Source organism: Sorex araneus, chromosome 6 (assembly GCF_027595985.1).
Source record: "Sorex araneus isolate mSorAra2 chromosome 6, mSorAra2.pri, whole genome shotgun sequence".
NCBI lineage: Eukaryota > Metazoa > Chordata > Mammalia > Eulipotyphla > Soricidae > Sorex > Sorex araneus.
The window spans coordinates 96,261,238-96,286,809 of NC_073307.1; the positions used below are offsets into that span (position 1 = coordinate 96,261,238).

Sequence of the window (25,572 nt, forward strand, 5' to 3'; positions counted from 1 at the left end):
TAATGGAATACTGCTCTGACACGTGGATGAGGCCTAGACACACAGCTGAGGGAAATGACCCAGAAACAAAAGCAGCAGTGCTGTAGGGTACCACTTAGAGGTGCCACCTAAAAAAGCCAAATTCAGAGAAAGTAGAACACAACTGAAGAGAATGAATTGAGTTACCTTCAGATGGTTCTGTAGAGGAAGACGGAAAGTTCTAGAAAGGCTGATGGCTAGCTACACAACACTGAAAATGCAGTTTTAATCCCACTGGGTTCTACATTTAAGAATAGCAAATTTGGGGCTGGAGCGATAGCACAGAGGGGAGGGTGTTTGCCTTGCAGGCGGCCGACTTGGGTTCGATTCCCAGCATCCCATATGGTCCCCCAAGCACTGTGAGAAGTAACCCCTGTGCATCGCTGGGTGTGACCCAAAAAGCACAAAAGAAAAAAAAGTATAGCAAACTTAGTTATATTAAAAAATATATATTCAAAACCAAGCTTGCTCCCTGACCATCTAGCTTCTGTCAACCTGACTGGCTGGGAATGCCAGGGAACCTGTCTCTAGGCCACTCCTTCTGCTCCTCACAACATCTCCAGTGGAGTCCCCCTCAAAGTGAAAATGCTCATGCTCTCCTAGAAGTGCGCCTCAGGCCCCTTCAGCAGACAATGGAGGGATTCGCCCCGCTGGCCACGACTGTGACCAGGGAGTAACTTCAGCTATTAAGATCTTTTCCTGTTACCCGAGAATTCACTCAGGAGGAAAATGGGGGCTAGAGAGAGAGCACAGGGGTAAGGTGCTTGCTCTGCACCTGGATTCAGCTCTAACACTACATAGTCCCCTAAGTACAGCAATATGAGGCCCAAAAAAGGGGGCTCTGTTAGGGGATTCCATGGCCGAGCTCTTGCTTTGTTTCATTTCCAAGCCAAGTACTCAGAAGAACATTCTGCACCCACCTTGGGCCCTATGCTCTCCCCTGAACTCCCCCAAATCAGCCCCCGGTCTCTGCTCCCTCACAGGAAACCCTCTGACCTGCACTGTGGTCCCAAGGCTGGAAAGGGTCACCAGCAACATGACATGGCTGCCTCAGGACTGTTTTGGTCACTGTCTTCCTGGTCTGCCTCTCAGTAGCCCCACACCCTGGTAACAGGCAGAAGGCCTTGGTGACCCTCTTGCTTTTGCACCACCTACACAGTCCATGTGGCCACCACACTGGCCTCCCTCCAAATAGCCCCAGGCCCCAGGTCTTCTCCTGCCTGTTCTGGAACTATCTTCTCCCCTACAGCTTGCTCCTCCAACCCCAGCTTCATGTGCCCCCCAGCATACCATTGGTCAATACCACCTGTTCACCCAAGACTTCTTTCCCTCCTGACAACAAAGACCCCAGACACAGGCGCACTTCATTGTCGTCCTCCCAAGCCAGACAGGGAGCCAGACAAAAGCAAATGGCTCCTTAGCTCCTGGCTTGGCCCAGGCCATTTGCTACCCTGTCCCCTCAGATATTTGGGCCAGCCCTCACGGCCCTGACTGCAGCCAAAGTACAAGGCCCACAGCTCATTAAGTGTCCAGTAAGCAAACAACACCTGGCAAATGGCCCAATCCAGGGCTGACAGGAAGCTGGAGAGAGAGCAGGGGTGGGGAAGGCACTGCACTTTACCTCCGCTCTGAATGAGAATATCAAACAGGTCATCCATCTGCTGGCTTGAGCAGCCGTTTTCCTGTGAGGCAAAAAATGATACAAACCTAAGACACAGGGCACCAAGCGCCACAGCCTGTACCCCTGCCCAGCTCCTGCCCCCTGCTGGCCTGGGGTGTGGTGGCCCGGCCCAGCCTTCGCCGCGCTTCCCGACCAGGCCTCAGGCTACCTTCTTCACCTGCTGTCGGGGTTGTTGGCTCACAGCTTCCTCATAGCCCGGTGGCTCCTTCTTTAGCAGAGAAGTGGGGGTCCCAAAGAGGGGCTGTGGTGGGTGCTCCAGGTCCATCTGGGCTGGTGGGCCAGGGGCTGGGGACCCGGGCTGGGACAAAGGCTGGGCAGAAGACGACGAGAGCAGAAGAGGGTCAGGATGAGAAAAACAGGCCTGGCCCCACATGTCCCAGGAGGATGTGAGGTGAGGCAGCTTCCGTGAACGCTAGGGGGGCGAGGGAAACTGGAGGGGAGGCCCCGACCTGCCGAGAATGAGTTGGCACAGGGCAACTGGCTTCTGAGGGTGACAACAGCTAATCCTCCCTGTGAAAGCCTGCCCAGGAGCCCTTGCACCTGTCACTGCACCCTCCCCAGGCCCCAACTCTGCAGGGGAGGACATGCCAGGCTGGGGCAGCCTCACTCCGGAGCAGGCTGAGGAAGCCAGCAGACCCCCAAGGTGGCGGCCAGGAGCTGCCCAGACAAGTGCACCACCCTCTCCAGGAGGGCTGCCAGGAGCCTTTCGCTTAGGCAAAGAAATGTTCTGATGCCAACAGCCAAAGCAGTGGGCACGCTTCTCCTTGAGACCGTAGGTCTCTTGAATCTCCCCAAATCTCATGCCCTTCTTGGTGACACGCGTCCTCATTTTGGAGGACTCAAGGGAACCAGGGAAGCAAACATGACCTGCCAAGAGCATGGGGCACCTGGTAAGTGGGCACTGTCATTAAAAGGTGGGACCCTTCCAACTGGCCCCTGCCCCCCACCAAACCCAGTACCTGCTGGGAGGGCCCGCCGGGGGGGCCAGGGCTGTCTGCATCCTTACAGGTCACAGTGAGGACCAGGTGGGTCCCTGTGGCGTCAGTGAGGATGGGGGGAGGTGGGATCCCCTTGCCAAGGCTGGTGCCCTGTGAGCCCAGAATTAGCTGGGGTGCAGGGGCCGGCTCAGGGTCAGGCAGCACTGCTTCTTGCTTCACCACCACAGCCGGGGGGCCTCCGGTGTGAGCATCCGAGGGGTGGGCAGTGGGGGCCCCCAGGCTGGGGCTGAAAGGGTGCGCGGGGCCCGGCGGCGGCTGGCTCAGCTGGCAGCTGGAGAAGCTGTTCTCCTGCTTCACTGAGGGGCTGGCCGGGGCCGGGGCTGGGGCCGGGGCCGGCTGCTGTGCCCGCTTCTCCTGCTCCAGCTGCAGCCGGAGCCACTCCACCAGCTGCTGCTTCTGCCGGAGCATGCGCGTCAGCTCCTCGATCTGTTTGTCCTTCTCCTGCAGCATCTGGTCCTTGTCGCGCCCCTCCAGCTCGGCGCGTGCCCCGGGGCTCAGACAGCAGGACCCGGCCCGGGGCCCCTCCTCTTTCACCAGGATCTGGAGTGGGGAGGCCTGCAGGGTGAGCTGGGTCAGGGGGGACGTCACCATCTCCCCAAAGGTGTCCCCCGGTGTGGAGTTCTCGTCACCCGTGCTGAGCAGTGAGCGCTCTGATGGGGTGGGAGACACGGGGGGCGTGGAGCCCGTGCTGCCAAACTTCACCACACCATTGCTGGTCACCGTGGCCACCACCACCTCGGCTGAAGCCAGGCCTGTGGACACCAGGGCAGGCCCGGTGCTCAGCCGTGCCGCCGGGAAGGCTACCACCACCTCGCCGGCCTTGGGCAGGATGGAGGTGGCGGCAGGTGCTTTGGGGGCCCCGGAGGCAGGGCCGACTTGGTCTTGGTAGGCACGCAGGCGCTCAATCAGGTCCGTCTTGGTGCCCGAGACAGGAAGGGACCGCAGCTTCAGCTCCTGCTTCAGCTCTGCCACCTGCAAGGGGTGAGAGTCAGAGCGGCAGGGAACAGAACTGGGCCCAGGAGGGAGGGAACAAGGGACGAGCTTGCTGTCAGTTAGGCCTGCCACCTCCCAGTGCTGGCTCCTCCCTGTACCATCCTCCCCACACGGCATCTGGTTCAAACACTCCCTTACCCTGCGGGGACGCAGATACCCCCACTGCTGGCATAATCCCTGACACACTTAAATAAATTCATGTTTTTTTGTTTTGTTTTTTTTGCTTTTTGGGTCACCCCGGCGATGCCCAGGGGTTACTCCTGGCTCATGCACTCAGGAATTACTCCTGGCGGTGCTCAAGGGACCATATGGGATGCAGGAATCGAACCCGGGTCGTGCAAGGCAAACGCCCTACCCGCTGTGCTATTGCTCCAGCCCCCTAAATTCATGTTTAAGCCGACTGGACTTTCCGGATGAGAAAATGGAGCTCATGAGAGCAAAGCGACTTCCACAGTATGGTAAGCGGGTCCCCAAGGAGTGGGGTACACTCCTCCCAAGCACTGTTGCCGGGGTGCTCCGGGGCAACGTGGAAGGGGTGGGGGTGTGAGAGCAGACGCCAGGTCTTGTCAGCAGGCCTCTGACCTCAGTGCCTCCACTGGCTCAACGGGGCCCCAGGCCCCAGGCTCATCCTGCCTGGCGGACACCTGCAAGCATGAGGCCGGGACAGATGTGGCCTGGGTGTTAATGGCGCTGGCCTGGAGGCTGAGAACAACCGCACAGCCCACAGCCGCCAGGCCCTCGAGCCCCCAAGGGCACCGCACCACCCACCTTCATGTCATCGAGGTTGGCGGGCAGGGCGCCCGGTTTGGCGGTCAGTGAGCTGCTGTTCTGACGGGCCAGCCCACTGGGCCCGGGGGCCCCCGAACTGGAGGTGCTGTTGGTGGCCGAGAGGCTGCGCACAACAGGGGCCTCGGCCGCTGGCCTGTGGAGACGAAAGGAGAGCTGAGCGGGGGCCGGCGACACCACGAGCTCCGAGCCCGGCCAGCGGGGGGCGGGGGGCGCGCCTACTTTGGGGGGGCGGGCAGGATGGTCTGGTAGTTGTAGTGCTGCTGCTGCTGCTGGTTGAGGATCTGGAGCTGCAGGAAGAGCTGCTGCTGCTGCAGGATCTTGGCGTACGAGGAGTCCATGGGCGGCGCCCCCTTGTCCTGCTTCTGGTCCGGGGGGATGTACTGGTGGTACTTGAGCTTCTTCACCTTTGGCTTCAGCTCCTTGGCTTTCTTGCTGCGCTGAGACTTCTCGCTGGCAGTCTTGGGTTGGCTTTGCTGAGGCACAGGGGCAGAGCGTGCCTTCAGGGGCGCCCGCGGCCTCCCGCTCCTGCCCGTCCCACAGGACCTCTCGGGAGCCCCGCGCAGGCAGAGGCCTCCCCAGTGCCTGGGAGTGGCCAGGGAGGGGACAGGGCCCCCGGGGCCTCTCAAAGAAGCTTGGCGGGCCAGGCAGATCGCTCAAAGGGCTGGGGCACAAGTTCGCAGGGGGGAACCCCAGGTTTGCTTCCCCAGGACCACAGAGTCTTCCCAGCATCACTGGGGAGTGACCCCTTGAGCACTTCTGGGTGGGCCCCCACGTAACAAACTCTGGGGAGCACCTGCCACCCTAGAGCCGGCTCTCGGGGCTCTGCTCCGAACAAGACCATCGAGGTAGGAACCAGTGTGTCCACCTCTGTGGAGGAACTGGTCGAGGTGGCACAGGGACCCTGACCCCAGACTCTAAGGCTTCCCGTCACCGGGGGGCTCAGAGCACACTCCCACTGCACATGCCAGCAGCCTGGCCTGCTGAGGTGGTTCCGACGCCCACAGTGCCAGGGAAGGGCTGCAGGAGGCCCAGAGGGGAGATCTGTTGGATTCGGGTGAGGTTTTTGTTTTTTGTGGGATTCTGGGCCTGATGGTGCTCAGGGCTTGCTCCCAGTTCTGTGGTCAGGGATCACTCCTGGAGGTGGTTGGGGAACCATATACAGCTCTAAGGTCGAACCGGGGTCGGACAGAAGCAAAGCAAGTGCCTTAACCTCTGTACTATCTCTCTGGCCCCGGAAGGGAAAGACTTGAAGCAGGCTGAGCTGGGGTCTCTACCAGGTGGTGGGGGTACTGACAGGAAGTCTGGGTAGAGGTGACAGCCCTGGGGAGCAGGTCCAAGGGTTAATTTGGAGCTTCAGTCACTGTGGGAAAGGTCCCTTTACAGTAATCGTGGAGGATGCAAGCAAGAGGCAGAGCAGCTGAGACAACCCCAGTGGAGTCCCAGTGAAGGAGCTGGCCCGGGAGAGGCGAAGGATGCAGCCGGGGGCACCCACGGGAGGCCGTGAAGGCTCAGGGAAGCGCTGAGGCGGGCGGGGTCAGGAGGGACCCCTGAGGGATGTTGCTGGGAAAGAGGAAGCATGGAAAATACCTACATTCCTTCAGAATATGGGGCCCGGGAACCCCGACCTGCAAGGAGGAGCAAGTCTGAGGGAGCCATCGATGGGGGGAAGCTGTGGCTGTTCGCAAGGCAGCTGCAGAGGCAAGAGCTTCGCTGATGAGGGCGGCACAGCCACCAGAGCGGCTGGCTACTACAGGACAGAGGACCCCCGGGACTTCCAAGAGAGGAAACGCCTCCCAGAAGGGAGGGAGGGAGCGACAGGAAGGGCAGTGGTCAGAACTGGGTGAGGAGCGGGTGCTGGTCCCTCAGACACCCCCAGGGCGGAGCACCACAGCAGCCCCGGAGAAGGCCGTGGGGTGTCTAGCCCAGCCCAGCCCAGCCCCTGAGAAGGAAGAGCAAATGCTGCTCACTCAGTGTCACTGAAATTGCACCTCGACCACCACAGGGAGGCTGTGGGCTGCAGCAGTGTCTCATGGTGAGGACTGGGAGTGTGAGAGACTGTCGCCAGAGAGAACAGGAGGAACCCCCATGTCGCCTCAGGGACCTGGGATGACCCCAGGTGGCCCCTGCAGAGGCTCAGGAGGGACCACCAGGGGCTGGAGGGTTGTACCTTGATGAGTGTGGGGGTGGGCTTGGCAGCGGGGACAGTGGTTCCGGTTCCGGTTCCATTGGTGAGGCTGGGAGGCAGAGGCGGCTGTTCGGCCAGGAAGAGTGTTTCTCCGGATTCTGGGCCCACTGGGAGTTGAGAGACGACCTGAGAGAAGTAAGGGGAGGTGAGCACCCCACTGGCGGTGGCCCCGGACAGCGCACGCATCTCCAGCTGACCTCACCCTGCCTGGAGGGGAGCGCGTCACCTGCGATGCCATCTCTGTGAGGGGCAGCCCCAGGCCAAGGCCAAGCCAAAGGCCACACCACCCAGCCCGCACCTCTGCCAGGCCCGGCGGAAACGGGCCCCGCCGGCGTCCCCTCCCCGGGGAGCACGGGACCTGCTCCTGGCGGCAGCACACTCGCCTGAGCGGGGGGTGAGGACGCGGCGCTGGGCAGCGGCTCGCTGGCTCGGGCTTCCAGCGGAGACGGCGCCGAGCCCTGGGACTCGTGGCTGGCAGGCTGCTCGGGCGATAAGGCGTCGCTGCTGTCCTCGTCGAAGGAAGAGCTGTCCGCGACTTTCGGGTAGTTCACCTGGCCCTCTGGAAGGCAGACCCCCCAGAGTGAGAAGGGTGGCTCACCCGCGGCCCCTGCCATCTCAGCCCACAGCCGAGGCCGAGTCCCCGTGTGCTGTGAGAGGCCCGCGCTGGTGTCTGTTTGGGAGCTACTCCTGGAGTCGCCAACCCAAGTCTCTCACAGGTGAGGCCTGTGCGCCAGCCCCAGCCTCTTCCTGCCCACACCCTGCGGGCAACCAGACTGAGGCCAGCGGGATTTCCAACAAGCACCTTCACCCCTGTGCTGCCGCAGGCCTGGACCACTCCACACCGGGGTCCAGCCTCTACTGCCGCTGCCTCCCTCCGGCCTGCTGCCTCCTCTCACCCCATATGCTGCAGCCCTGGGGCCACAACTGCTGTCCTATGGCTGCACAAGGGGCTGTGGACCCTGTGGCAAGAGTGGGAGTAACAGTCCCCAGTGCAGCGCCGCACCAGGTGGGAGGGACTCGTAGGAGCGTCCTGGAGAAGGGGAGCCAGCCGGAAGAGGTGGCAGGAGGGCCTCGAGAAGGAAGCTTTCCTGCCGGCTGCACGAAGCCTGCCCTGGCCCGTGGACTCGAGCAGTTGCCAGACCAAGCCGAGAGGGGCAGGAGTAGGGGGTCTCTGAGGTACGAAGGCGGGGAGAGGGACAGCAGACTACATCCCCCCTGGCGTCCACAGCTGTTGGGGAAGCGACTGTCCACACAGGAGAAGTGAGCAGGGCCACTGCACGGCAGTGAGCAGCGGCGGGAGGAGAAGTGTGTGTGTGGGGACCACAGACAGGGAACAGGAGCATGCAGGGAGCTCTCGGCCACGGCTGGGGCTTTCCCTCTACCGGGTTCGGCACGCTTGTCAGTGGGGTAACGGGCTGAACCCAGGGGGCAGCAAGGCAGGCTCTCACGCCGCCCCTGATCTGTCCGAGCAGCAGCTGTGAGCAGGGCAAGGGGGGTGCAGACCAGCGGGGACGCCAGCCACGCCCTCATTAAGGTGTCCTGAGGCAGGGCCAGCAGCGGTACAGCACTGCTGGCAACACCCCCCCACCACCACCCCTTCTACCCCTGCTCAATCCAGGGCAGAAGTGCAGCTCCAACCAGAGAAGGCCTGGAAGGAGGCAGAGCAGTGCTCCTACACCATCACTCCTCGCCCCTCCCTAGCCTTCAGCCTCCTCCCTAACTCTCTTTGCCTTTTTCTCCCCATTTCTTACTGTTTTGGGCCGCAGCCAACTGTGCTCAGGGTTCACAGCTGGTGGGACTCAGGTTTCTTTTATTTGGTTTGGGGGCCACACCCAGCGATGCTCAGGGGTTACTCCTGGAGGTGAGTGGGGCACCATATGGAATGCCCAGAGGAGAACCTGAGTTGGCAGCATGCAAGGCAAGCACCTTCCCACTGTCCTCTCCTGACGCGGGATGCAGGTTTCTACATGCAGTGCCAGGGACCGAATCCAGGTGGGCCGTGTGCAAGGCAGGCGCCTCGCCATTTTTTTTTTTTTTTGGGTCACACCCGGCGATGCACAGGGGTTACTCCTGGCTCTTCACTCAGGAATTACCCCTGGCGGTGCTCAGGGGACCATATGGGATGCTGGGATTAGAACCCGGGTCAGCCGCGTGCAAGGCAAATGCCCCACCCGCTGTGCTATCACTCCAGCCCCCCCGCCTCGCCATTCTTTTCTTCTCCTGACACGCCTGTGTTCGCTCCCGCCACTCCCTGAGTCCCTCTCATTCCTCCACCCACGCTCTGGTCTGGGCACAATACAATGACCTTACAACTACTTCTGCTTCCCCACTAGCCTTGCTCTCTGGGCCACCGCCCGAGCTGTTCCTCTGTGCTGGATGGCCTGAGCCCCTTCCACTCGGCTAGACTGACCTGGTCTTCTGGGTGCTCCCAAAGGGTGCTCATGGTTCGCGGTACCTCCCCAGCCTGACCTGAGAAGCCTGTCCCCGCCGAGCTTTGGCCATTCTGGCTGCACATACCCATATGCTGTAACCCGCAACAGGTAGCTGTCACACCTTGCAAGGGACAGGGCTGCCCACCAGTCCAGCACTGCACGGGGGTGGGGGGGGGGTCTCCAGGGACCAAGCTCTATGCGGGTCCCTGATGCCACTGATGCAAGCCTGCCGGGCCTGGTCTCCTACACGGCACAGGGCACAGTCGCCTGGGAGCTGGCCCAGGCTGAATTCTTTAGCGACAACAGGTTCCGTTCCCCTTGTAATGGCGCAGAGGGCCCGGCATGCTGTCGACTTTCAGCAGCCACTTATCAGACTTTCGCTGACTTGAGAGTTAAGAACTGAGCTTGGCTCAGACACGGGCCGGGAAATAAGCCCCCCTGTGAGGTCTGATAAAGATCTGGGCAGGAACACTCGGACATGGCAGGAGGAAGGGTGGGGCCAAATGGTGAGTTAAAAGTGCTCCCGTGCAGATATAGAATGATTGCATTCATTTGTGGGATTAAAAAAAAAAAGTATGAGACTAATATCCAAGGCCAGGAAAAACGGGGGCCAGGAGGACTGGTCAATGGTAGGAAATTACCACAAGTGTGTGTGGGGTGGAGGGTAGGTAAGACAGAGGAGGATCCATTATGACAACAATAGTTGGAAATGATCACTGTGGATAAGAACCGAGTAGTTAAGGGATGGACATGACACCACTTCAGTGTCTGTATTGCAAGCTGCAATGCCGAAAATGAGAGACAGAGACAGAAACGGAGAGAAAGAGTGAGAGATAGAGAGGACAGAGAGAGGGGAGAGAGAGAAAGGGGGGAAGGTGCCTGCCATAAAGGCAGGCTGGGGCAGGTGGGGGGAGCCTGTGGGAGGGGAGGGAAACAGGGTACACTGGTGGAGGGATGAGTGCTGGGACACTACATGACTGGAACCCGATCATGGGCAGCTTTGTAACGCTCTATCTCACAGTGCAGTTCTTCCATTGGGAAAAAAGGATGCGGGGCTGGGGTGTGGCTGAGCCGCACAGCACATGCCTGGCACATGCGAGGCCCTGTGTTGGATCCTCAGCACAAAAAAAAACAGGGGAGTGTCCACTCTCCCCGTCCTCCGGAGCAGAGGCGCCCCCTGAGCCACGTCCCCTCCGCACAGGGCACCAGGCCCAGATCAGCACGCGGTGGGGTCTGTCCGTGCGATGGCCTCCAGTGGCCAGAAGGACAGCTGAGTCCTGTCCTCAGAGCCCGGGGGCTGCCGCAGTGAAGGAGACACGCCCGCACCAGCAACGACCAAGCCCGACGGGAATCCCAACACAGGCGCTGGGAGCAGCAGGGGCCAGGCGGGAGCACGCAGCCCTTGTCTGGCGATCACCTGACTTGTTTTGTTTTGGAGCTCACCCAGTGGTGCTCAGGGGCTCCTCCTGGCTCAGTGCTCACAGCCACCGTGAGTGCCCTCGTCCACTGGCCGTCTCCTATGGACTTAATTCCTTCCTCCTCCTCCTCCTGTGACCCCAGCGCCAGCCTCCACACGACGCTCCGAGTGTGCTTCCCCCAGCTCAGCTCTCGTCAGCCTCCCTGCCAGTCCGTGCTCCTGTATGAGCCCCTGGGACGAGGGCCGTGGACCCCCGGGAGCAACCCCAGTCACGAAGCCAGGCCCTGTCCACCCCCCACGGCCGGGGACAGACCAACACACAGAGGAAAGCCCAGAAATAAAGGTTTTACTTAGCTAACTATTCTTTTTGTTCTGGATCCATACCCTGCTGTGCACAGAGCTTACTCCTGTCTGTGCTCAGGGCTCGTCCTTGGCGGTGCTTGGGGGACCATCGGGGCACTGGGGCTGGAGCCAGGCTGGCTGTGTGTATGGCGCTGTTTCGCCTGCAGTCGGCTACTCTGGCATCGAGCTGATCCCCGAGGCCCTGGCCCTCTCTCAAGCACACACAACTTGCCTCCAGGCCTCTCCCACGCCTTGGTTCCCTGGAAGCCCAGAGCCCTTCTTCCCACGGCCCCGCCGGCGTGAGCTCACCTATGATGGCTTCCTTCAAGCTGGACTCCACGGGCAGAATGTTCTTCTCGACCAGCTCCATGGGGCCAGGCCTCTGCGCGATCTTCTCGTTGAGGTCATCGGCCAGCCTGGCTCTCTTCAACTTCAGCTGCTTGGCCTGGAGTGAAGGCTCAGCCGAGGTCTCTGTGGAGGGGAGAAGACGCGGGATGGGCGTGGGTCTGCCCTGGGGATTCCGAAGACTGTCAGAATAAAGCATTTGGGCAGAGGAAAGTGGCTCTAGTCAAAATTTCACAAAATTTCACAGGCCAAGTCACAGGATTTTTTGAGCCAGAGCCGAAGCCGAGAGATCCCAGATGAGGGAAAAGTCTCCATTCTCCCTCAATCTCACTGTTGCCAGGAAACTTCGCCTCCTTGCTCCCTGCCTCCATCTGCAAAAATGGGGGTTGCAGACTAGGACAGTTCTCATCCATTGCCAAAGATGGCTCAAAATGGAAAAGAAATGAACAGATTGGCACTACTTTTATTGCAAATGTAAGAGGCGAGTGTGGAGCCGGTCAGAGAACATCTAGGAAGCTCTTGCTATACATCACAAGTGTTCCAATAAACGCAGCATGAATGGATAAAAAGTGAGTGAAAACAGTGGGAAATTTTTTTGTGTTTGAGGGCTGGGTGAGATGCTGAGTATCAAACCTAGGGCTTCACACATGTAAGGCAGGTGCTCTACCACCGAGCTACATGCCTGGCCCCAATAAACATATTTTTAAAAATAGATTTTGGAGGGAAGAATTTTACACCAGATGATGAGATACAGGACTACTAACTGGCCACAGTCACCCAAGACCGTTTCTTTAGGAATTCTAGTGGCAACTACAATATACCGATGTTCTACTGTATTAAGGCTCTGGTTTCCCCACTGCCAGTAGAGATGGGAGCAGAGTGAGAGAAAGAGGGAAGAAGGGGTTTGGGGAGACACTGCAAAGGGCCAGAGCACACCTTGGTATACAGGATGCTCCACCTTCAGCACCACATCGTCCCCCAAGTACCACACGGTGGTACAGTGGTGAAAACATAGAGCAAGAGTTTTGTTTTGTTTGTTGTGAGGGATTGAACCCAAGGCCTCACACGCGCAAGGCAAGTGCTCTACTGCTAAGCTGCACCCAAGCCCTGAGAACAGTTCAGATGAAGAATTCTCAATCAAACATACCTTCCAAAATGTGCATCCTGACCAATTCTGATCTCTCTGGCCGGGAGCGAATCTTCCTTTTCAGATAGTCTTCCGTCTATTAAAACAAACAGGCAAACAAGAAACTCAGATACAGGTTACAAGCTTACGGAATAAGCAGGGCCACAAAAGTGGCCTTGGCTATAGCTCCTGCTCCTGGTCACACCTATAGCTTTGTAACCTAAACTACAGACCTTGGCGCTGTGAGGAGGGTGAGAGGCCTGAGAAAGACACACCTGCTTCCAACACACCCATCAAGACCACCATCTGCCTCTGGGGAGAGGGGGGAGGGATGGAGGAGAGAGCAGCAGAGGGAGAGAAGAACAAAGGGAGAGGGGGATAGAGAGAGGGAGGGAGGGAGAGTGGGAGATGGGAGGAGGAGGAGAGGGAGGGGGAGAGAGGGGAGAGAGAGGTGGGTAGCCTGTTTGCTTGCACGCAACTGACTCGGGTTCAATCCCCAGCATCTCATATGGTCTCCCAAGCATAGGCAGGCGTGATTCCTGAGTTGAGAGCCAAGAGTAACCCCTGAGCATCGCTGGGTGTGACCAAAAAGCCAAAAGAAAAAAGAGAGAGAGAAAGAGAGCAAACTTAATCTATTTCATTCACAAAAACAATGTACAATTCAAGAATACTTAGAAAAATAGAAAGTCCAGCAATAATAAAAATTTAATCCCCCACTCATAATGATGGATTATTCCTAACCAGTCTCCCAAACAGAAAGCAAATTCAATTTTACAAAGCTATACTCAGACTGAATTTTGTTGTTGTTGTGTTTCTTTTGGGGGGGAGGGACCGGAGAGACACACCTGGCGGTGCTCAGCGCTTATTCCTAACTCTGCTCATTGATCATTCCTGGCATTGCTTGGGGGACCATAGACATGCCAGAAACTAGCCCCAGATGGCTGTGTGCAAGGCACCTTATTGCTGCACTCTCTCTCTGGCCCCTGAATAGAATTTTGTAGTTTGGTCCAAAATGTTCAACACTGAATGATTCCATGAGTACTTCCCACTCATGAGTACTAAACACTACCAAATGTAATGCAATTTTTTTGGTTTGTTTCCTGGGTCGCACCTGCTAGTGCTTGGGGGGGTTGAACCCAAAGCTCCAGCATGCAAAGCACATGCGTCAGCCCTGGGTGCCATCTCCCACACCCTGAAATAATAGCTTTCTTTGTTTTTCTTTGGCTTTTGAGTCACACCAGCAGTACTCAGGTACTCTTCGTGGCTCTGAATTCAGGAATGACCCTTGACAGTGCTCAGACACTATATGCCAGAGACAGAACCAAAGCTGCCCACATGTAAGGCAAGTGCTTTAGCGCCTTTCTCTCCAGCGCTGGTGCACTGATTTTAACGCGTGGCATCAAAGCTCTAGTTCCTTACATCCCAGCATCCGTATTGCTGCCTCCACTGCACAGCGCTGCCAATGCGACATGTGACTCCAGGTGTGTCTGTAACTGTACCAGCAGTTTCCAAACCCTAAGCCAAGACAAGCAGTCAAACCCAGCACAGGGCGGGCCCGGGCTGGGAAGAGCAGAGTGGTAGGCAGAGCACACCACACATCAGGACTTGGTCCTTGCCCTCCAAGACTGCTGCTGAGGCAGCCCTGTGCCAGCCCTGGGCAGTGCTGGGCTCTCCTGGAGATGGTGGGAAGTAGCGGGGGGTCTGGCTCTGTCATCCACCTGCAGCAGGCACGGTACTGCCGAGGCTGCCTCTGAAGGTGGTGAGAGAGAGCTGGCCTTCCCGGCCATCAGAAGGAGACCTGGTTCTTGGGGCTGGAGCAATAGCACAGCGGTAGGGCGTTTGCCTTGCATGCGGCCGACCCGGGTTCTAATCCCAGCATCCCATATGGTCCCCTGAGCACCACCAGGGGTGATTCCTGAGTGAAGAGCCAGGAGTAACCCCTGTGCATCGCCGGGTGTGACCCAAAAACCAAAAAAAAAAAAGAAAGACGACTTGGTTCTAATCTGCCTGAAGTCCCGAACAGCAGTCCAGGCTGAGGCAGAACACAGCACTATTTAAAAAATAAAATAGCTGGAGAGCACTCGCCTTGCACAGGCCAACCTGGATTCCATCTGGACACCCCAGCTGGTCCCCCAAGCCCCTGAGGGTGTGGCCCCCAAACCAAACCAAATCAAAAGAAAATAGCCTGAATTCACAACCCAGAATTTGAGTGCCAGCTTTACCGCTTACATGCTAACCTCATCAGCCTCTCCTAGCTTCATAAGAATCCTAACACTTAACTTACAAGAACTGATGGTCACAGAAAAAGCAGCTGAACGTGCTCAGGAAATGGCCACTGCTTCAAGCAGCTCAGGCGGATTCCTTGCCACCTGGAGCACAGTGTAGGAAACGACACCCCACTCATGACCGGCTGGGCCCTGGCCTGTGTCCCCATTCTCTTCTCTGGCACTCGTACTGAAATTAGGGCTTTTGCGATGTGTTTGTTCCCAGCCCCCATGACCTCATCCTTCCCCCTCACTCTGATTTTCTTTAAAAAAAAATAAATTAAAAATACTATGGAAAGGCTTGGGCTGGGTGAACCTCTGCAATGCTACAGGAGCCTCGTCTCTGAGTGTCCATTTGGGGAGCTGGTCTCACACAAAAGGAAGAAAGTGAAGTCCCGGGGTAGGAGGAGAAAACATGTTCTAGTAACTTCCCCAAAGCTGTTCACAGATCACACACACCCCCACACCCCCCAGTTCTGAGGGAAGTAAAACCAAGCAGGGGACGGGGAACCAAGCAAGGTGCCTCGACATGAACCTGGGCTTGGACTGGGGGCCTGACTTCTGCTCTCGGGGGCTCGTGAGGTCCAGAAACCAGTGAGATTTCCTGCCCCTTAGAAGGTTCATGCTGAGACGGGGTCAACAGTGCAGCCGCAGACACGGAGGGGTCACACTCAGAAAGCTATTCCGTGACTGACGCGGAGTCCTAACGCCTTCAAAGGTTAAGTGGAATGAAAGACGGGAAACCGAGGTGGTCCCCACGGCAGGGCGCAGGGAGGGCAGATGGCAATCATCTATGCCGTGAGAGGCGCTGGAGACAGGGCTCTCCGACCACGCTAGGGGATGGCTCTCTGGGCAGAGCAAGGACTGTGCCGGAGACACGCTAGGATGGACCGACAGACCCAGGAACGCCAGCGGCGCTGCCAAGGTGCTCTGGACGTCCCTCGGAGAGGAACAGTACCTTACCCTGGCCCGCTCCAAGCTCCTTCTCTGCTCATGAAACGCGGCTGGACTTTTCAAAGCTGTTGGGAGAAAAATCACAGAAAACTTAATTACTTCACAGTGAGTTTGTGCACAGCTATAATTTACAGTGAAGGAGGTGTCATCAATTCCAGTTAATTTTAGCAAGACGTTAATATCAGCTGAACAGAACAAGAAAGTGGCACCTTGGGAAGCATTCTCTTTATGGTTCAGTGACCCCATTAAAACTGGGCTGACGAGATAGGATAGTAGATAGGGCACTTGCCTTGCACATGGCCAACCCAAGCTCAATCTCTGGCATCCCAGATGGTCCCCTAAGCACTCCAGGGGTGATTCCTGTGTGCAGAGTCAGGAATAACCCCTGAGCGCCTCCAAAAGCAAAAACTATTAAAACTATTTTTGAGGGCCAGCGAGAGTACAGCTAGCTGGGTGCTTGCCTTGCATGCAGCCAGCCTTGGTTGAATCCCTTTATGGTTCCCTGAGCCCTGCCAGGAGTGATCCCTGAGTGCAAAGCCAGGAATAAGTCCTGAGCACTGCTGGGTGTGACTCCCAAACCAAAAAAAAAAAAAACTATTTTGGTATCTTTATTCCTACTGGGAACAATTACAGCTTGATAACAATAAGCTTGATCTCTATAACGTTTACCCCATGGAATACAAATTTTAAAACATACTGGACTTGTTACAAACTGTCCCCACACACCCTGATCAATCTGCTAGCATCCAAGGCCAACTGCTGGGGAGTCAGGGACACGGGAGGAGCAGAGCTGCATTCTGGGGCCATCTGATCTTTTCAACCTCCTTGGTAAAATTGACACAGTGACCAAACTGTTTGGGGCAGTTAAACCAAAAAGACATACTCGGGTGCCATTTCCTTCTTCACTTCAGCTCTATTAATAGTGCTGCTAAAATTAACTTGAATTTCATCTCTAGGGCAAAAAGAACGTCTTGGTGATTGTACGGCTGACCCTGGAGCACACAGCCAGCAGCAGGTGTGAAGGGCTCCCGGCAGCCCCTCTCGAGTCTCCCTCTACTCTGGGGCTGGTACCACACCGACCAGTGTACTCCACTGCCACACAACACTGAGGAGAGGAGGGGTCAAAACCTGGGCCCCTCTATAAAGGTGGCACTAAGAAGTCATTTGCTAGTAGTGGGGGGGAGGAGAGAGAGAGAGAGGGGAAAGAGGGGAGAGGGGAGCGGAGAGAGAGAGAGAGAGAGAGAGAGAGAGAGAGAGAGAGAGAGAGAGAGAGAGAGAGAGAGAGAGATGAGGTACTTGGTACTTGCACTGCACACAGTCAACCCAGGTTTGATCACTGTATATGATCCCCCAAGTCCTGAGCACTGGCAGTTGTGGCTCCCCCAAATTTAGCCATGACAACTGATGTTTGGGACACCCTAAGGACAAATCAGAGAAAGGGCCTGATCCCTCCCAGTGGGGAAGTACAGCAATAAGGGAGACATTTACAAGCAGTGGTCAGTTTCGCTTCTGTCTACTAGAATTTCAGAACAGCTGTGAGACTGTGTGGAGAGATAACTTGCAAGGCTGCTGGCTGCGGCGGAGAGCAGCGGCAGGGAGACTAAAAGTAGAAAGAGCGGAGATATGACCTATCCTGTCTGGCCCTCATGTTTCCTCCCCAGGGGCTGGGCTTCACCAACAGCCTCCCAGAAGAGAGTACGAAGATCCGGGCTGCACTTAGTGTTAAAAAAAAAAATAACAACATATCAGGATTTTTTTTAAAAAGGAATCATTTATCATCATTTGAGTGCTTGCCCCGTCTCCAAACAGCAGGGGGAGCTCTAGATTTAACAAATAATCTGAAAACTGGTGGACCATTCCGACACTGGTCACTGGGCAGGCTACAGCTTTAATTTGGAGCTCTCCTGGGCATCTCAGTGGCTACGCCGACAATGCTCTGTTGGGTAATCTGGTTCCTCTCCAAAATAAGTCTGGACTGGGGCTGGGGGTGTCGGGCACTTAACTACATGTGTGAGGCTTTGGGCTCTGTCCCAGCCCTGATTTGTAGGACAGCAAAGGGGGTAGGGGGAAGGGAAGAACATAAGCCCTTAGGAGTTGCGTAACCTGTCACATGACTTATGGACAAAGACTCGGAGATAATACTTAGGCCTGTCTAGCTAAGCCTGCTTTCCGCCTTCTTTCTCTCCAGAGCATTTACCACAGTTGACCTTTGGGCGGGGGAGCGTGGAGTTTGGGTGCCACATCCAGCGTGCTCAGGGCATTGTATGTAAGGTTGGGTATCGAACGGGGGTTGGCTGCATGTAAGTCAAATACCACATATGTCTCTGCCCACACCTGACATTCTTTACAGCAGCATTTCCTTCTTTCTTACTTGATTATTGTCATTATACCATTAGGATAAGTTCCACTAGGGCACTGCAGGAATTTTGTCTACTTCCTTCATTTCTGTTACTCAGCATTCATTCATTCATATTTAATGAACATTCTGTAAGAAAGAAATGCAAAGTGTTTCCGAGTAACGGATGATTAGGTGGGCAAATGGCTTTCCTATATCCTGGCAGCCAGGATGTCGGCCGTCATTTAAAGTGAGATCTTCACAGAAGTCCTGCCCAGGACATCAGGCCTGTGTGCTCCAATCCTGGCTTTGAAGATGAAGAATGTGACTGGGCTCTGTCTGACTTCTGGGTCTCCTCTTCTGAAGAATGGGAATCTGGCTCCCTCCCCCAACTCTGGGTGCCAGGGGCCTGAAGCAAGCAGTGCAAAGAGGCTGGGGAAGGTTGGGAAATGGGAGTTAGGATCAAGCTGCCTCTCTTGGGGCTAAAGAAATAAGAGTGCTTGCCTTGCACACGGCCTATCTGGGTTCTATCCCGGCATCCCATATGGTCCCCTGAACATTGCCAGGACTAAATCCTGAAAACAGAGCCAGAAGTAATCGGAGTATTGCCAGGTGTGGCCCAAAAACCAGAATAAAAAAAAAGTCCAAGCTCCCGCTCGAGTCACAGCTCTTTCTGGTGGTGCGGGTTGGGGCCCACACCAGCAGCTCAAAGGAGCTATTCCAGGAGCTCAAACCTGGCCTCCCACGTGTAAAAACGCACTCAGCCATTTTGACTCATCTCTCAGGCCCTCAAGTTAAGGTTCTTTCCACTCCTCTACGCTGGCTCCCCTCATGCCCCGCTTGTTTGTGGTGCTAGGGGCTGAATCATTCACACATACACCGCAGGCAATCTACTACTCGACCGTATCCCTGGTCTACTCGGGATGGCTTTTTTACCTTTACAAGGCTGAAGAGATAGGCTAATGCATTGGAGCACATGCTTTGCATGCAGGAATCCTGGTTTTGGTTCTTAGCACTGCATGATTCCCGAGTACTGTGATCCATGAGTACTGAACCAGGAGTAGCCTGTGACCATGTCACCCTGAACAAGACTGACCTGAATCAGGAGTAGCCCCCAAGTACCACAACAAAAAAGTAGAAAAGAACCACGCTATCAAAGACATGGAGATTAGAAGGGGGCAGACAACACAGAAAGGTCAGTCTGACCACAGTACCAGTGAATCGGTGTGAGCAGACACAAGAGGGGCTCCAAGTGACCACAGGTACAGAAAGCCAGAGTCTGAAACCTGGGGTTGACCGAGAGGAAATGGTAGACTTTTTACTGATAGCTGTGAACAAGCCAAGAGGGAATGAGAAGATCAGAGGAATTATAACCTGCTCGGGCCCTCTCAAAAGAACCAAAAATGGGGCCAGAGAGCTAATGCAAAGTTTAAGACCCAGTCTAGTACGTTGCTGTGGCTAACACAACTCTGGTCTGAATCCAGGAACTGCAAATGGTCCCCGAGCGCCACCAGGAGAGATCCCTGAACCCAGAGCCAGGTGTAGCCCTAAGAACCACTGGGTGTGGCCACAAAACCACAAAGAGGAAAGAGAGAGAAAGAAAACAACAACAAAAATTTCAAGATCTACCCCAAAGGATTGTTTGGGGCTGAAGCTATAGCACAGCAGGTAGGCCCTGATCCCCAGTATCCAATATGGTCCTCCCAGCTGTGCCAGGAGCAATTCCTGAGTGCAGAGCCAAGAGTAACCCTGAGCATCGCCAGGTGTGGCCCCAAAACAACAACAAGACTACTTCATCTTACAGCATCATTCTAGCTTCATCAGATTTGCTGAATAATGCATGAGATAGGGCCATCAGGCCAGTCCTGTGCACAGATGGGACACCTGAGCTGCCATCACAGTGGTGGCCTCCAGCCCCAGTCTAGATCGGCCGTGTCCTTCGTCTAAACCAAACTGAGTTAACGCACAAACCCTTTTGGGGAAAGAGATTTTTTTCTGCATCCTCTTCTTCAAGCTAACAGAGTGCCCATCACCTGCACCGAAAGACACACCGCCCCCTGGGTTGTTTTCCCAGGCTTCTCCCCAGGAATACTGACCTAACCCCTCTACACCTTCCCACAGGCCTGTGGGTCTCTCTCAGTCACCTCGTGCTGCTCTTTCCCCACTGCTAGTTCGCGCCTCAGAGAGCAAGTGCAGCAATTTCAAGCACTACTCTGAAGAGGTGAAAGAAGCAGGGAAGGAAGGCCTCACACCCTCTCTTCTCTGTCAGTACTCTTGTAAGATGCTTCTCAGTAGGGTAGGCAGTGGCCTCAGTGCCTTGGGGTCAGCAGCTAAGAGGACACACCTAGCTGTCCAGCAAACCTGTTCAGAGCCACACGGGGAGGTGGGGCTGGAGAGATAGAACAGCAGGTAAGGCCCTTGTCTTGCATGTGGCTTACCTGACTTCTACCCCCAGAACCACATATGATGCCCTGAGCACATCAGGAGTGAGTCCTGAGCACTGCTGGGTGTGGCCCCAAAGCAACCAGGAGTCACAGGGGGAGTATGACAGAGGAGAAGTGGTGATGCGGGTAAGTCCTGGGCTGTCCTCATCATCTCTTTTATAAAAAAATTTACTCTTTATTTTTAAGAGTAGGGGAGATGGCTCAAAGGGCTGAGTGCATGCTTTGTATGCAGGATACCCAGGTTCTATTCCTGTTAGCACATGGGCCCCTGAACACTGCAGGGAGCAACCCCCAGCGCCAAGCAGTCTTGCCAGGTGTGACCCAGTATTAACACGTCAAAATCTGGCAGTGTTCGGGACCACACCTAGTGATGGTGAGGGTATGCCATTCCCACACGCAAAGCATGTCTCAGGCTTTGCCATGCCCCTAGTCCCTGGGTTTTCCGGGGGTGGCTGGGAGTTGCACACATTACAGTGTGCAGTACGTCAAAATTACTTCCTGCTTTTACACTAAGGTAGGCCTCGGTCCAGAGTCGAGTTAACCCACAGAGAATGTCTGGCCCTGAGCCTCTAGTTCCCTTCCTATGTTGCCCTAATCACTACCAGAGAGCCAAGGTATTGCTCACAAAGAAATTTTATTTTCTCAGATACTCCTAGAATGCAGTTTTTGGAAAAAGCACCCTGAGGAGCCAATCCAAGAGCCATGGGGCTGTGTATAAGAACACACGGCCTAGGAGTCGGGAGGGCAGGGCTGGACCTCGGGAACATCTTTGTGAGCAAAGGCAACTGCACAGCAGGGGCCCAAAGCCCAGAACAAGCTCCCTACTGCAATCCAAAGAGCAGAAGCCGCAGGAGGGGTGGTGTTATGAATCACAGTTTCACTTCTAGATGTGGGCCCGCCCCTGACTGGCTTCTGCCACCCACTATGATCAGATGCCCCCTCTAGGGCCCATTTTCCCCCCTCCCCGCCACCCTTACATGTTGGCTATCTTAATCAAATGAGGAAAATTGTGAATTAAAGGAAAACGTGGGGTAAAGATATGGCTTAGTGGTAAAGTGTGTGGTGGTGGAGAGGAGATGGGGGAGAAGAGGTGGAGGAGGAGAGAAGGAAAGAGGGGAGGGGACGAGGAGAGGATTGAAAGGGGGAGGAAGGGAGGAAGGGGAAGGGGGGGAGCTGTTCCAATACACAGCTACATGCGCACACTGCCACCCCTTCCAATGCAGCAGCACTGGGCGCTGGGGCTCACCATGCAGGAGCCCTGCAACCAACCAGCTGGGTTTCAGTTAGCACTGAAGAGTCGGTACAAGGACCCTTCGCATGAACTGGGAGCACCGAGTCAGTGCTTTGCTAGGTTTCCACACGCATGCAAGCAAGTGGAAGCTTTCTAAGCTCCATGAAGTAGCAGTTCTGACCATGCACCATGGGAAGGAATGCCAGTCATTAGCCATCAAATCCACTGTCTCGTTATTATCCAGAGGGAATATTTAATCTAGGTCCCTGGGTCTGAATGGTTCTTCGGTAGGTGCTGACATAATCAAGACAGTGATTCACATCCTTGAGAAGAAGTTACGAGAAGCTCATCACCATTTCTGTGCTCAGAGGAACTCCAAGGTGATAAACACAGCATCGCTGACAGAGGTCAAGGGCGTGCCCTGCACTGAGGAGAGTCTTTCAGTCAGGGGCATGTGTGCACGGGAACAGATTCCCTCCCCTCAAGAAGTGGGACTCCCTCCCTCCCCAACACGCCAGCAGACATGAGGCAACATCAAAGCTGGTCTGGGAAGAGTAGGGCCCTTCTCCACAGCCCAGACATAACCTGGTACATTTTCTAAGTAGAAGAAATTCGAGTTACTCTTTCACATAGCTAGAATACCTTTCTTACACTGATGAAAGTTAAAAATTCAATAATAAAATCTAACAGTCCACATTCAAATCTCCTCATTTGTCCCCCCAATATCAGCATACTTGCTCCATTCTGGGGGCACCACACCTCGTGGTGCTCAAGAACTCTCCTGCCATGGCTTGGGGAAGGGACCCTGTGGGGTGCTGAGGATCAAACCTGGCTTGGCTTCATACAAGGCGAGTGCCTACCTCTCTGTGCTCTCTCTCGGGCCCACCTGAAATGTTTCTTACATCTGACTGGACACCCCCACTACACCAGCCAATGCAAGATTCCTTTTTTTTTTTTGGGGGGGGGGATCACACTCAGTGATGCTTAGGGGTCTCTGCACTCAGGTATTACTCCAGTGCTCGGGGCACCATATGGGATGCCAGGGATCAAACGAGGGTTGGCCGCATGCAAGGCAAACGCCCTCCCCACCAGACTATCACTCCAGCCTGGCCAATTCAAGATTTAATCAAGAATCATGCATTAGTTGGTTATTACCTCTTCAGTCATAATCCTGAATACTCCTGGCACCCCCCTCCTCACCCCCATGACACTGACTTGTTTAAATATCTAAGCCGGTTGGTTTGCAAAAGGAATGTCCTCTACTCTGAATTTGTCTCCTCATGATTGGATTCTGGGAAGGCGGATTACCCATGCACTCTTACTATCATGACTATCAGGAGGTTCACGAAACTGTTATCAACCACTGACCAGGCTACAGTGCCGACAGATGTCTACATCTTAGAAGCAGCATTTCCCTCTTGTAATTAATATGTGATGTGTGGGGGAACATTTTGAGACCTTGTAAGAACATTGTTCCCAAAGCACCACTAGTCTAATGCAGTGCTTCCCCCAAGTGGGCTATATTGCCCTCCCCTTCCCTGAGGAGGGATCAATCCACAGAGGTACAAAAGGGAGACACTTCTTGTTTGTTCCCTCAAAGGCAGATTTCAAGGGGAGTGGGGCACTGATTCATTCTTTTTTCAAAAAGAGGGCAGTAGGTCAAGTTAGGGAACCTCTAATCTAAATACTTGTAACTATCTATTAATAACTGCCAAACAGGAAATTGCAAAATACCAGACATTGCTTTCTGGGCCACAGCTACAAAACTGGGGGCTACTCCCGGCATGTCGTTGCTTGAAGTTCATCCTGGCAGTGCTCAGGGTACCATATGATGCCAAGGATCATGCAGAATCTCCTTCATGCAAAGCATGCACTCCAACCATTGAGTGCACCCCTGGAAACTCTGCTTTTACAAGATTACTTCGGTAGTAAGAGGCTACTTAGAGAAAAATAAAACAAGGTGATTGGATAAGTGGTTGCACTATTAACACTGCCAGACATGGGATACAAGAGGAGTAAGCTCAGATAGGGTGAAACTGCTCGATTTGGTTCAGGGAGAATATGGAGCTAATTGGGATACATCTGAAGGAAAGATGCCCAGTGGGGTGTCGGAGTGTGTATCACTGTGGGTATGTGTGTGAGAGAGATACACAGAGTCAGAGGCACAGAGAGACAGACAGAGATATATCATCTACTTTCCAGACTGAACCTTAGGAAATCCCATGCCTTAAGGATAAAAGAGAGGGGCTGGAGTGATAGCACAGCGGGTAGGGCGTTTGCCTTGCACGCGGCCAACCCGGGTTCAAATCCCAGCATCCCATATGGTCCCCTGAGCACCACCAGGGGTGATTCCTGAGTGCATGAGCCAGGAGTGACCCCTGTGCATTGCTGGGTGTGACCCATAAAGCAAAAAAAAAAGGATAAAGGAGAGTCTGGGAATGGAGACTGAGGCGACTCATGGAAGGCAGGGGCAGAGCTGATCTCTGGGTACAGCCTTAACAAAAGAGGATGAGGAGACAGGAAAAGGATGGGAATAGTGGACAGGATGGGCAAACTCAGTGTCCAGAGAATTACGTGTACATAGGGCACAAGGGCCAGAGACAGAAACTTCAACAGATTGAGGAGTTACAAGGTGAAGCCATGCAGTAGAGATTTATGTGCCCCAAAAGGTTAAGCTGTGTTGCCAGTGGGTACTTGTCTTCAGGCAGCTTACCTGGGTTCAAACCTCAGCCATCTATATGGTGCCCTGAGCACTGCTATATAGACCCCAACATTCCTCCCACCCCCGCAGTGTGTCAACAGTTACTTCTCATCCCGAACCAAAATTGTCCACACTGCCACAGCTTGTTCTGGTGCTGGGAAATCCATGTTCTGGCAGAACTCACACTCTCAGGAGAAAGACAGATCGCATAAACAACGTGGCAGGGGTACTCTCTGAAGGAACAGAACACAGGGTAAGGGGAATGGGGGGGTGCCAGTGCATTTTACAGAGTGGTTAGGAAAATACTTTCTGATAAAGTGACAAAGCTGAGCAGAGAAGAGCCTTCCAGAAGAGAGGAGAAAGAGGCGAGAGTGGGAAGAGACAGGTAGCAGGGGGTGCAAGAGCTGTGAGACAGGGTTGGTGGCTATGGGCCTCGCAGACTTTGTCACCTGCTGACCCTAAACCACAGGAAAGTATGATTATGGCTATCAAACCTGCCTCTGGCTCCAGGGGCTAAAACAAGATTTCAGAAAATGGTATGTTTTCACCCTGGCAACTGCATAGTTTAATACGTGCCATCTACTTGAGCTTCTTGATATTTATATAATTTCTATGTTTCATTTTCCACATTTCCACATGCCTGAAATCACATCCAAATTAACCACAAAATGAAGACCAGGCTGTTTTTTTCTGCTCCCCCTGATTCCGATTTCATTTATGTACATTTCTGTATGAAAGAGGTGGGGAGCCACGGGGGCGGCAGAGAGATAAAGGCTACACCCCTGGTTACCCCCCCCCAACAATGGCTTAATGGCCTGAAGCTGCTCTCTCATACAACCTGTCCTCTACTCGCTCTTCCCTGAGGAAGAAGGGCCGCCATGTCACCATGTCACCCTTCTAGTGCTGACAATGGAACAGGGGGAGCACTTCTGATAGAACCTCAGAAATATCAGAGGTGAACAGCTCCAATTCCTCTTCCTGTCAGCACAGCAGAAAGGGAACATTGTATCGTCAAACTTTTCCCAAGCATACTAAGCCTTCTCCCATATCCCTCATCCCTTAGCCCTACACTGACATTGGTCACACAGCTCCAAGCAATTTATTATGAACCCTACCAGACTAATACCTGGGTCATAAGAGTGGTAGGTAAAGGAAAGACCTTAGTACAGCCAGGAGTAAGTTCTGAGCACTGACTTCCCTCTACCCCCCAAAAGAGGGAGGGGAGACAGGATTTTCCCAAGCCTGGAGCATAAACTGTGGCTACCAAATCATCTTATATGCAGAAGCCTCACTTGTCTTAGAACGTAGCCAAATCTT

The 25,572-nt window shown here is 54.8% G+C and overlaps 1 protein-coding gene across 2 annotated transcripts in view; it reads right to left on the bottom strand.

Moving 5' to 3' along the window:
- MRTFA (myocardin related transcription factor A) overlaps nucleotides 1-25,572 on the bottom strand; it is a 96,056-nt gene that overhangs the window by 1,882 nt on the left and 68,602 nt on the right. The window contains exons 3-12 of one of the 2 annotated variants that reach the window (XM_055144163.1): nucleotides 15,554-15,609; nucleotides 12,348-12,423; nucleotides 11,165-11,326; nucleotides 7,048-7,223; nucleotides 6,647-6,790; nucleotides 4,699-4,952; nucleotides 4,459-4,612; nucleotides 2,659-3,669; nucleotides 1,857-2,009; nucleotides 1,640-1,700 (exon numbers count right to left, since the gene is read on the bottom strand). In XM_055144163.1, coding sequence (XP_055000138.1) covers nucleotides 1,640-1,700; nucleotides 1,857-2,009; nucleotides 2,659-3,669; nucleotides 4,459-4,612; nucleotides 4,699-4,952; nucleotides 6,647-6,790; nucleotides 7,048-7,223; nucleotides 11,165-11,326; nucleotides 12,348-12,423; nucleotides 15,554-15,609 — 2,247 coding nt within the window. Of the gene's footprint in view, nucleotides 1-1,639; nucleotides 1,701-1,847; nucleotides 2,010-2,658; nucleotides 3,670-4,458; nucleotides 4,613-4,698; nucleotides 4,953-6,646; nucleotides 6,791-7,047; nucleotides 7,224-11,164; nucleotides 11,327-12,347; nucleotides 12,424-15,553; nucleotides 15,610-25,572 lie in introns of both variants that reach the window. The other variant, XM_055144162.1, reaches the window with a different exon arrangement.